This window comes from Sphaerodactylus townsendi, linkage group LG04 (genome assembly GCF_021028975.2).
Source record: "Sphaerodactylus townsendi isolate TG3544 linkage group LG04, MPM_Stown_v2.3, whole genome shotgun sequence".
NCBI lineage: Eukaryota > Metazoa > Chordata > Lepidosauria > Squamata > Sphaerodactylidae > Sphaerodactylus > Sphaerodactylus townsendi.
Window position 1 is genome coordinate 70,193,757 of NC_059428.1, and position 13,239 is coordinate 70,206,995.

The 13,239-nt window shown below is 38.2% G+C and overlaps 1 protein-coding gene across 1 annotated transcript in view; it reads right to left on the bottom strand.

The window, feature by feature from the left end:
- Nucleotides 1-4,969: 4,969 nt before the first annotated feature.
- C2CD2 (C2 calcium dependent domain containing 2) overlaps nt 4,970-13,239 on the bottom strand; it is a 36,979-nt gene continuing 28,709 nt past the window's right edge. The window contains exons 8-11 of the mRNA XM_048494077.1: nt 12,313-12,426; nt 11,216-11,343; nt 9,239-9,545; nt 4,970-5,654 (exon numbers count right to left, since the gene is read on the bottom strand). Of these exons, the coding sequence (XP_048350034.1) occupies nt 5,428-5,654; nt 9,239-9,545; nt 11,216-11,343; nt 12,313-12,426 (776 nt within the window). The 3' untranslated portion in view covers nt 4,970-5,427. The remainder of the gene's footprint in view (nt 5,655-9,238; nt 9,546-11,215; nt 11,344-12,312; nt 12,427-13,239) is intronic.

A 13,239-nucleotide genomic window follows, 5' to 3' on the forward strand; every position in this document is an offset into this window, starting at 1 on the left:
AGTCTCCTCCCAGCCACATTGCCGCTCACCAAGAATTAAAATAAGCTTCATTTTAAAGCCACCACAATCTTCGGTGGCACTATATATATGGGGGGGGGGGGGGGGGAGGAACAGAATGCAGGAAGAGGAATCGGCAGGGAGCGCAATGTGTAAATGAAATGCTGTGGAGAACCCCAGTGCAAAGCAAACAGCTATGGAGTAAGTACTGCATGCATAAGTGGCCTTACATTTTTACTCCTGTCCTTCAGTCAAATCAGGGTTTCTGCCATCACCATGATCAATAACAAGAATGCTGAAAGTAGGATTATAACAAAACTGGAAGTACATGAAGTATTCAAAATGGATACTGCTACCTTTTCCTCTGTCATATTCCTCACCTTGAATCTTAAGCTATGTTTAGTTAGCAGCAATTATTTTGCTGTCTCAGCAGCATGGATAGGAAATACTGCTTTGTTATTATGGCAGATTTATTTAACATTGCATTCCTGTTTTGAGAAACCATTTTAAAGAATGGCTTTGTTTAAAAAAAGCAAACTGAAAATTTGGTAAACACCGATTTTAATTTGAGTTTTTGTTTTGCATATTCAAAAATATTATAAGGCTAGGTTTACATTCTATTTTGCATTGCTATTTTATTCCATGTTTATTTAGCATTATACATTTCTTATGAGAGATGACTAACTGTATACATAATAAACTAGGCATTTTATAGTAATGCATCAACCGATTGCAACAAAATACTTGCGCCCCACCCCCACCCCCCGATTCAAAAGTATCCCAATCAATAGTCCGTCTAATCACTCTCCAGTGCTCTGCAGAACTTCCCCGACACTGCATGGAACTGAACCGCCTGGGAGAGTTCTTCCTGCCAGGCAGTCCCTTATCTGGGGTACCAATACAGTGGCCAAATGGCCGTAGATCCACATGGCTTACAGGAAATATTGATCCCAATCAACATATCAGAAGACTAGGAAAGTTCAAGGCTGCTATTGTTTGCTCAGAGTGATATGAACTTAGAACAATGTGCATACTTAAACATTAAGTCAAGTAAACAAACTTTTTGATGGCACTTATACTTAGTACAAAATATACTTTAAGAACATACATGAATGTTGAAGAGGCAGCCACATAATAGTCTGTAACTTGTTTTCCATCCCATTATAGCTTTTAATTCCTGGCACTTTACAAAAGGTGGAATATGATTTTATTTCTTCCTCATACCTTGGATTTCACGTACAGCTGAACTGATACAGTACAAATGGAATTATGTAAGGTAGATGTACAAGAAAACTTGAAATAACGGTCTTGTGGCACATTAAAAACAAAAGGCAGTGACTCAATCTTTTTGAAGGAGAATGCACTTTTAAACTATTGTTACTTCTGGGATCCACCACGGCAATGCCTCAGACTTTTGATTTGTGAGGCAGTGGGCATCAGATTTGTGAGGCAGTGGGCATCAGATTTGTGAGGCAGTTCCTCATCACTGGTAACTTGGAACATGCTGAAACCCTGGCCATGAACACACGTGCCAGCAAATAGAACAAGAGTTTTGACATACTCTAACCCTGTCATCTCCTCCCCGCCCCACGGCTACTTGGGAGAAGGAGAGCTCTGAGCTTCGTCTCCCAGTTCAGGATTTGAAACATTCACAACCAATTTTGGGATCAGTCTTAAAACCATGGACATAAGCAATTTGTTGTGGCATAAACCTTTATGAGCCAAATCTGACAAAGTAGACTCTGTCTCGCAAACTAGGCTCAGTTTGATATTTTAGTTGCAATTGACTAACAGTTACCCCTCTGAAATGAATTGTATCTGAAGAAACAAATCATGCAATAATGGACACATGTATTCCAATTCAGCTACATGTACTACACTCCATTGATAATATTTATTTTATTCAACTTGTATCCTCAAGTGCTTGGCCATTACTAGAAAAAGTGCCAACATGACACTTGCTAATGCAAAGATACACTCTAATGGTTTCAAAGCCAGATTCATATGCCAGCTGGGGGATTTAGGTAATAGTCCGCCACGTATGCCATTTACAAGTAAGTTTTGCTGATCTTCATGAAAAGCTTAATAGTCAGAGCTCACTTTATTACTATTCATGGAAATAATCTGTTTTTACGGTTGATAGGGCAGTGATTTTAAAACTTGTGACAAATCTTCAAAATCTCCAAAACTGCAAAAAATTGTTTTCACCAGAAAGTTATTCGAAACAATATAAAGTAAGTTTAGAAAAATCCAGATGGTGATGGATTACATCCAGATGGTGCTGCAATACTTGATCTTTACTCTTGGTGACATGAAATCAGGTAAATTAATTTAACTAGACTCCTACTATACTCTGTCTCAGACAAAAATGTTAGTATGATCAGTTGAGGTACAGTGGTTGAGAAAAGTGTATTCTACCGCATTAGAAAATAGTTCTGAATAAATAGGAGAACTAGCATTCATTTTTATGTGCTACCTTTGTCCAAAATATTATTTTGTGGACGATTGAACATGGTACTTTGATACAAGAGCATTTATCGTTCATTGAATGACTATCATCAAACTTTCAAACAGATGGGGACCTTACATAGCATTGTTGAGTTCTGTGGCGGAGAATCTACTACTAACATCTTCCTGTGAAACAGAGAATAGTTGACTTCACTTTTAAAGGTAGAAATGGTAGTGGAAAAAGATACCGGTTGGAAAGTTATCCCTGCAACATCCAATCAATATATGCTACTTTCAACAAAAAACTTTTTGTTGCTGAGCATCTAACATAATGGCTGCACAGCTTTTTAGCTGAAAGGTATAGCTAAGTCCTTGTGGAAAGAAACAGCATGCACCACTAGAGAATATTTTTCACCTTTTAGTTAATACTGTGGTTAGAAATATCAGCCCTTGCATAAATGCATCCTCATATTGTTTTTCTGTCAAATCTGTGTCAGTAGCAGGTGTCTGAGATTTTACAAATAACTTGCACTTTTCAGACTCCACTGAATTTTTTAAAGAGCTAAGCTCTTCATACTGTTTGTTTCCAAGGAAGTTAACAGAGGCATTTCTTTTCTCTCTCTCTCTCTCTCTCTCTCTCACACACACACACACTTTCTCATTACTATTGTAAAGAAGTTAGCATTTTGGAAGGTAATTCCTCTTTGTAAACTGAAATATTCTAGTCACAATATTAAACATTATTCTGTCCCGATATGATGCTACATAATTCCTCGTGTTTTTATTTTTAAAGCAAATTGAAACATTATGCCTTTGGTATTTGCTTAAAATCCAGTTACCCAGGTTAAGACTCTCAAATACTAGCTTTTCAATGTCTTCAAGTATTTATAAGAGGTACAGCAGCAAATTATTCTTAACATAATTTTGTAGTTCAGCTACTTAAACTGTTATCAACCAAGGGTGGTAAGAAGGGGGGAGAGGGCCCTGAATCTATTTACAACCTAATCCTAAATTGACATGGAACTAAATCATACTGATTACAATAAGAATCATGTCACAGTAAGTATACCTGGGATCACTATCATGATGCTGCTATTAAATGTGAAACATTTCATATTTTATCGTTCTTTAGTAGTCAGTCTATAACAGTGATAGCGGACCTTTTAAAGACTGAGTGCCCAAATTGCAACCCAAAACCCACTTATTTATCGCAAAGTGCCAACATGGCAATTTAACCTGAATACTGAGGTTTTAGTTTAGGAAAAAACGGTTGGCTCCGAGGTGTGTGTTACTCGGGACTAAGCTTGGTGGTAGTCAGTGGCTTTGCTTTGAAGCAACCGTGCAACTCTTCCAATGGGTGAATCACGACCCTAGGAGGGTTTACTCAGAAGCAAGCCCCATTGCCAGCACCCAAGCTCACTCCCAGGTAAAGGATCGCACTTTAGTTATTTGCATGAAAATCAGTGGAGTTTAACAGCCCTTAACAGGGTTACCTACACTGCTTCCCAAAACTAGGTCTTAGGTTTAATGCTAATAATTGAGCCCAGTAGCCCAGGCCAGTCTAGATGTGTGTGTGTGGGGGGGGGGGGGGGGGGGAAGCGACTCTGTGCCATAGGTTCACCCGTGCCATAGGTTCACCACCACTGGTCTATAAGAAACACTCATAATAGAAGCCAGATCTTGCCCAGCAAGCTGGAACCTATTAATTGATTTTGTATGCTGAGCTTTCAAAATCTGCATATAAAATCCCACTGTCATAGCTTATGTGAATCACCACTGAATTTTATCAAGAACAATATCATTTACTCAATTGCAAGACTAGGCTTATTCCCAGGTATGCCATAAAAAGATGGGATCATTTTATATTTGCATAAAAGTTAAATACAAAAAGTGCTGGATGTAAGCGGAACATTTTTAACCAGGGTTGTCTTCCTTTGAGTAAATACAGTATTCCAAACTAAACCCTCAACGAAGTCAGAGTGGTTCCAAGGAAGTGTTTTAAGGGCTATTATTCAATAAGGAATGTGTCTGTAATAAGAATGTGCACTTTTTAAAAAGCTATATGTATGTATTATGTTCCTGACTTTCCAGACAGTAAGCTGAGAAGCATAACTTCCACCACCAGCGGTATTTAAGCTGCAGACATTTCAAAACTTAAATACACAAAGGTTCCTTGACATATAGAGTATTTAAGCTCCAAAACAAAACTGAGAATGAAGAGTCCAAAAAAGACAGCCAAGCACTATTTTAACAAAACTAGAAATAAAAATATGACAGAATATATTTGTCTAATAAATTTGCAGGCTCCTAAGGTAAACTGCTTCATTTTTTTCAGTAGTTTCCCCATTATCATAGAAAAATATGGAGAATTTGCAAATATTTTCTGAGCGCAATGACCTAAGGTTTATGAACAAAATAGTAAATTGGTTTAGTTGCACAAGTGACTTTAGTTGCACAAGTGATTTAGTAGTTTGGCTACTAAATGTTAGAGGCAAATCTATTTAAACAGCCAGCCTTTGATTTCTCCTTCTAAAAATATTTAATGCATTTCCAAATTCACATTAATTTATTTGTCTTTTTCAATACCCTGTTTAACATTTATATTGCTATCCTTCGTTGTACTCTTTATAAAAATGACCATAAAACATTATTAACTCATGCAAACAATCACCTACTATGTAGCCTCCACTGTTCCTATGCTCAGGTTATTTTTCATAACTGGAAAACAACTTTTAAAAACTTAATTCCTGGATGAATTTTGGATTAAAGTCTGTTTACTTCAAATCAGCTTTCTTCCAAGTGAGTATGGGTTAGGATACGGACCTTAGGTTTATGATTATTTCAAGTTGTGTAGACTTTTTCCACACTGCATTCCCTCCTTTGTTTTCCAGCCTCTTCTATGGACCACAGCACAAGCAAATCTCATGAAGCACATGACAGTTTGTTTATATTTCTGTAAACAGCCGATCGCATAACTGGATTTTATGCATATGGTTCAACTGATGTGCCATTCACTTTGTTTTTGCTCTTGCTCTTAGAGATAATTCTCTTGTTGAGAATGCGTGTAAGGGTTCCTCCCTTTCTTCGCGTACCATCGGATGTTGGCTGTTGTAGATAGATGAGGTCGTTATGTGATTGGCTCATGCCTGGGTCTTTCAGATGGTGTCGTCGGAGAAAAAACAATCTTGCACCCTTTTTTAATATTCCACCTGCAGCAGTGAAAACATAAAAGTAGTAGTGAAATATTTTAGGTGGAAAACAGCAATTTCTCATTTGGTCACCTTTGATTTTTAAACTGAAATAGAAATATTTCCTATTCAAAGTATTTTGTACAAATTCAGTCTCATTCCATTTTTTTAAATAAGCAGATTTAATACTGCAGCAGAAACAAAAGGGTCAAAGCAGATGGGACGGAGGTCACAGATCTCAGACATTAAGCTTAATTACAGCCACAAGTAGCCCTGATTTAGACTGAGGCCCACCTGGGGAGGGAACAAGGGTTTAACACTTTTGCCCCTGCATGGTTTCATAAATTGAAACTGCCGTTCTCTATTTTTTAAAGGAAATAAAAAGCTGTAACAGTGTGAAAAATCTGGTATGATTTTTAGATAAACCCTGTCTCCCTGAATCAAGGCATCAAGCAGCTGTAAACGACCTTTAAAAGATGCCAAGAAGACGCAGTCATAGGTCCCCAAATACCTTGTCTGTCTTAACCGTAAGTTTTAACCAGGCATATCAAACAGCAATACTTAGCAACTGTGTAGAAGTGTTCAGAAGTACTTTGAGAATACATTCTCAGTAACTAGCATGACAAATCGAAACTGTAGATTACTGTGTGCAGCAAAAGCACGGTTGAGACAGACATTATTTTTTCCTCAGATCTTCCTAGAAAAGCCACATTGTCAACTTCATGGGTGAAATAATTATTGGGGCCTTTCTGGACCACAGCTCTCGCTTTTAGCCACTATAATCAGTTGCTACTCAGAGCTAGCCAACTGCAATATTCCAATAGCAATTTGCCTTACCATTTTATGTGTGAATTTATATTTAAAAATAGCTACTTAGTTGCAAAGCATAGTAGAATTCCTGAAAATGGAGTAGAAAATGTTCATGTGGAATAGTTCACATCAAAACTAAATTAATAGTGAGTAGAATACTAAATCATTTCATGCAAGTTTAATTTTGTGCAAAATAAATCTCCCATTTCTAGCTAGTTATAATATATGTAGTGTAGACAGGGTACTGAAGGAAAAGTGAGGGTTTCCTTGTTTTGATTACAGAAATTCCAGATTAGAAAACATTTCGTTGAAACCTTTCTAGAATAGCAGACATGGCCCTGACACACTTAAGGACTTAAGAGGCCCACTGATTTCAGTGAAAAATTTAAGCATGTTCTTCAGCTTATCCTACTAAAATCAAAAGGGAATTAGCAGCGTATAGTTCTGTAGATCATGCCTCTACAAAGTTGCAATCAATCAGGAAATAAGCCCCAGCGAACTCAGGGGGATTTATTTCTGAATTAACTTATTTAAGACTTGGCAAAATACTGGTAAAAGTTACTACACAGGAATATAACTCTAATGCTTTGTTTTATGAACTGTTCTGAGACCAGCAAGTATTTAATAGCTTAAGTTTCACCAATGGCAGTGATAGCTGGTACATATATTTGGTATTAGTTCCTGGAAACATCATTGGTTTACTGTTCATTAAAAAGGATTTAATCCGTCAGTTATAATAATGCAACATATATAAGAAGCAAAAGGGGGATCAGTGCAGTCACATAATCCTATTGGTGAGAATGGCATTTTCTATTCACTAAGTCAGTTCTCCACAACTTCATACCTCATAGATTGTCAAAATGGTACATAAGGATAAACTGCACAACACTATATAGTATGTGTAATGATACACAAAGAGGCTCTTTTTAATCAATCCCTATGCTCAATCTATCTTAGTTTAGGATTGTCACTTCTCCCCCTATTCAAGAAAGCAATTGCTTATTTGCAAATGTTCACTCACATTCCAGGTATAACGTATTTCATGAAAACTACATGTATAGCTTGGTTATCTAAGTGGCCAATCTAATCTCAAAATAACTAGATGACTATTGCAGCCTTTACTGACCTGTGATTTGTAACATTAACTTTATTTCTTCATTTATTTGCTGCCTTTCTCTCCAGTGTGGACCCAAAGCAACTTATATCATTGTATTCACCTCCATCTGATCCTCACAGAAACATAGTGAGGCAGATTAAGTGTGTGTGTCTGGCTCAAGGTCACATTTGCATGTGTGGCAGAGGTCTGGTTCAAACCAGAGTCTCTCAGATCAAATTTGACACTCCAACCAGTACACTACACTGGCCATTTATGCACATGTGGTATGCCTTGTATCCGTCTTTCTGCCACTCCTTGTGTCCCCTGAAAAGCTGCTCCTGAAGGTCAGGGATACCTAGCAGATGGTTTTGGATACTACATGGGATCCTGCAGAACTGAATGAGCACTTGTACAAATGCATGGGTTTGCACAAGTTCAGAGGAAGATTTGTTTCCAGAAAATTTCCTACTCCCAATGCAGTCCATTCACTGTATGCCACACCAACCTGCAAACCCAAAATCAACTTCATTATCCTTAGAATGCTGTAGGTTTCCTTGCTAATATGGGAAGAGAAGGAGAAGGCACTATGAAAAACAAAAATATGGACCTCGCAATTAGCAGATTCCAATCCAATTCCTAGCATTTATACTAGACTAGATGTGAGACCTGTTAGGATAATAAACTTGATCTAGACTTAAAACTGTCAATTAAATCCGATTTTGAAAGACACCAGAAGAGAAAAACTACATGTGGTTACATTTTAAAAATGGCTTCTACTCAATAAAACAAATATTTATATAGTCTCCCCAGACAACAAAGCTTAAATGAAATACAGTACTGGATACAGCCCAGTAGTAATGTTTCACCAGAATTCTTCCCCACCAATAACCAGTCATTCTGGATTGACAGAACAGCCTTACAGGATAGAAGGTGTTGGGTCAAGGTGAGCTTGGACTCCAGCACCTTTCTTTTTAGAAATTAAGCACAGCCTAGGACTTAAAGAAAGCCACGTTAACGTAAAGGCCCTGTGAACATGTGTTCACATACCTCATGTATTTCTTTCTCAGAGTCACGTCTTAATATTAGAGAACAAAATACACTCCTGCAAATGCAAGGGCCCCTCACTTATGAATGCAATATGTTATTTCCATGAAAGCAATCCAAGTATCCCAGTTGTGTGCATTCCAAAGGGAAAGTTGCCAATTTATATGCACAGACATTCTTTGTCTAAGACAATACATGTGTATTTCATACTCTTGCTGTTGGGAATCAAGTATAAATTGTGTGGCATTGAGAGAAAATATTTCATATGTATATGGGTGCTTCTCATCACATTCATAGAGCCATACCTTTGACAGTTGATAGCAGGAAGCTTCTGCTTGCATACAGCTCTGAATCATGCCAAAGCTGCAAATTTTAGATCAAGTGACTCGCACTTTATAACTGTGTACTAAAGCAGTATTAGGCCAGTACTAATGAAAAAACCTCCTGTGGAAAAGCCCTGTGTGTGAAAGTAGACCTCATGGCTAAATGGAATACTGGGAAATTCAAATTTTTAAAGTCTATTTGTAGCAATGTTAATTATAATAATGTCATAAAAGTGTTTAATGAGATGACTTCTATTATGCTAATAAAAGGCATATTGATTGATTGATTGACTTCTAATGGTTATTCTTTGTAAGAGTGAAAATTGTCATACCTTTGGATTTCTTCACAGCTTCAGATTCTGAGATGCTTATGGAGCTCTCAGACACCTTATCACAGTCATGGTCTAGTAGTGCATTGCGATGCCACTGTTGGCTGCTGTCATCTAAGGTCCAGGCATCATGGCTGTTTTCCTGGATGCCTTCATGGGAAGGTAGTGTTTGGGAGACCGACAATGACAGTTCCTCATCCGGAGGTGATTGCTCCTCCAGAGCAATAGCATCATTCTGTAAATATGAGCCATCCATGGCTGCTGCATAGTCCATCATGAGGGCAGCCTCACAATCCTGAGATAAATTAGTCTGGACCATTATTTTTTTTAAAAAGAGAGAAAATAAACATACAACTAACTGAAATATATGCTAGAGTAAATGCAATATGCACCTGCCCCTTTCTTTATCATCAGTTTATTTTGTCATGATATCAGAGGGGGGGCCCTGCTATTTGAGGAATATGAATGCAAATTCCTCTAGGGGTTTTAGAGATGTGCAATTCTTTAGACCCCACACTTTAGGCTCTGATTATGTGTTCCCCTTTTTGCCAGAGTTGTAGCAAAAACTTAACACTTCTATTAATAGCAAGCCTGTCAATATACAAGCTCTTCTTCAAAATGCAGAGGTCCTCAGTCACATAAATCCCAAATCAATGCCACATTCAGTTTTCTCTGTCCCTTATGGTAGTCAAACCACCAGCTGGAGTGACCAGAGGACCCACAACTCATGTAATTTTCCTTCTATAAAGCAATCAGAGATACAGCAACCTCCTTAGAGAATGCAAGTCCATCCTCTCCCTTCCTTTTGTCCATCCTCTCCCTTCCTTGTCAACAGCAGGCAGTACTTCCTGAACTGAAGGCCATGAACCTGAGGCTTACTCTAGTCTCATTTTCTATTTGGTTGAACCCAAGGCTTGCTATAGTCTCATTTTCTACTTGGTTCATCCCATCTTCAAAGTCATGCCTCTATTGCCACCTATCATTAACTCAGACCCCTGATTTTCAGCTCACTTTTCCACTTCCAGTAGCCACCACATTGTCTGCCTAGCCCTTCTCAAGCCCCACGTTCCATGGTTCACCTCGCTAGCTTCTGAAATCTCATTCTCTTGCCATGCTGCTGTTTCTAAGTTCATTGCTTATCCTCTTGTCTTTCTTTAGCAGTTTTCCCTCATCCCTTTCATTCCCTTTCCTCTTAGACTTCTGTTTCCTGTTCATGCTTCTCATGCATTGTCTTTTCTCAGCCATACTGCCCTTTTGTTTCTCTCAGAAAAGCAGACGAAATAATTTTATTGCCAACAGCTTCATTCTTTCAGCAGACCAGACATTCACATCACAGCAGCACAAACTCTTAAATGTATTAAAACATTGATTTAAATCATGATAGCAGATACGTGAAGTGCAAAGTCAAACTTTGACATTCTTGTAAAATGTGGCCTTTGCTCTCCATCTTTGAGAGATTAAAGCACACTAGGGATTCTGATCCGGCCACACCTGTCTCTGTTTATATCACTTCATATGAGAAAACCTCTTGTAACAACCAGACAGCATGAATTTCTGGTGCTTCTAAAGAGTGCTAGCTTTGTCAAGGCTTAAAATATGAGAAATAACCAATGTGTGTTTTGCTTAGTTGAAATTTGAATATATTGAAAAGTTCTAAGGGATAGAATATGAAAGTCCTTTTATAACACAATTTATTTAAGAAATGAAGGGAGACTTTGCATAGCAAGTTCCACCCAAACACTGATTTGGTTCCCCACCCTGGGACATGGACAACACATACCCCACTAAACTTTCCCTTCTCACTAGACACAGTGTGTAACAAACTTTTCTCTGTGATACACCTCTGAAGATGCCAGCCACAGATGCAGGCGAAACATTAGGAACAAGATCTACCAGACCACGGCCACACAGCCCGGAAAACCCACCAAAACCAGAAGGGAGACTCTCTTTGAAGTTGAGAATATTTATTAATAATCTTACTTTTGATACCCCTGATATAATGAGAGTGCTTTTCTTCCTGGGAGACTTGAGCTTCTGCTTTGCGGATTCACTCAGCTGTCGAATGGCAACTTCAGCAACAGGATCTGTGCCATTCAGAACTAGTAATTCTGAAAAGAATGTGCTTAAGAGAATAACTGAAAACATGGACTCAAAGTGGAAAGACTCTGATCTAAACAGAAAGTCTGTTGTTTCTATAAGCCAGAAACAGCCCAGATGGCAAACCAATAATTTCAAACTTCAGTTTTAACCCATAAAATATGAATTGTGCTTATAAAAACAGCTCAGATTTTAATACAGACTTCACTTACTCATCAGCATTTTAAAGAAAACATACAGAGAACTGTACAAGTGAATTTATTTTAAAAATAAATAAATAAATAAATTTTAAAAAATAAATTCTCTCACATTTTCATACGCTCAAGCAGTCTGATGATAAAAATGTAAATCAAAGAAAGAAAAATTTTAAAAAGTGACCCAAAATGGGTTCAACCTCAGCCTCAACACATGTGGGGAAAGTAGGAGTGGGAAGAAACACTTAAGCGACCATCTAAAGGGCTATGGCTGCAAAAGCACTGCCCTGTAGACACAGCCTGTTGGATAAAATGGGACTTCATTCCAATTAGACCTGTCAAGGCTTGTTCTCAGTGTCTAAGCACTTAAATAAAACACCTACAGAAATATTAGATGTGAAGAGATACCATATTATAAAAAAGTCTTCCTTCTCGTGTTTTTGGGGATGCATTGTCTCTTCATAACACACAGATGCTTTCACACATGCTGAATAATGCACTTTCAACCCATTTTTAATGAACACCAGTGCTTTTTTGCAAGTGGATTTTGCCAGTTAAAATCCAGTTGCAAAATGAACCGAATGTGGTTTATTCAGCATATGTGAAAGTGTCACTAAATGGATATTTAGGAAAAGATTCCTTGTCCTGTCTCCCATCTCTAAAATTATCATGTGATCTAACCCTAAAAAGCAGTCCACGGGCAAATTAATGTTTGTGCTGCAGCCATCACTATGTAAAGACTGTTGCTTAATTTAACTCTACACATAACTCAAAAATAAACCTTACCTGTATCCGAGGAAGATAAAGCTTTGCTTACTGAAGCCTTCCGACAGTGGATTGCTTGAATAGATAAATCCTTTTCAATTACTTTAATTTTAGCAGGACTTCTCATTGGTGAATCTAAAATGTAAATTTGACAGCAGTTTTATCTTTTACTTTAGGATTTGACTTTACTTCACAGGCCAGATCTGTCAATCTTCCTTCCCTGGGGGGGGGGGGGGGGGGGGGAAAAAAACCCTGACCTGTCAATTGTCCTTCTGCCTCTTTAAATCTGTGTGCATACCCTCCTTTGCTTCATAAACCTTACTGTACTGATCAGTATGTTAAAACAGTGGGAGCATGTTGTAGGATAGAGTGGGAACAGAACATGGAGCATGTTGCAGAATAGAGTATGTATGACTATTGATTCTTTTGGACCGCTCAATAGCTGCTCATACCATCGATCACAGTATCCTCCTGAACTGCCTGTCCAGGCTGGGATTGTTCTGCAATGGTTCTGGCCACACCTGGAAGGTAGGTTTCACAAGGTGGTTCTGGGGGACTGCTGCTCAGCCCCTTGGCCTCTGACCTGTGAAGCACCACAAGGTTCCATCTTATTCTCTTTCACATCTACATGAAACCACTGGATGAGATCACCCAGAGATTTGTGCTAGGTCATCACCAATATGCAGATGATACTCAGCTTTATTTCACACTTTCAGCTAATCCTAGGGAGTCTGTAGAAATCCTCAACCAGTGCCTGGAAACAGATAAGCTAGGGGTGCTCTTGAATCTGCTCCTACTGTTGGATAAACAGTTATGGCCAGGGATGCTTTTGGCCAGTTTTGATTGGTTTGCCAGCCTTTTATGGGAAAAAAAATACATTGCTACTGTTGTACATGCCCTGTTTACATCTAGATTACTCACTTGCTTAGAAATGATTTTATCTTGGAT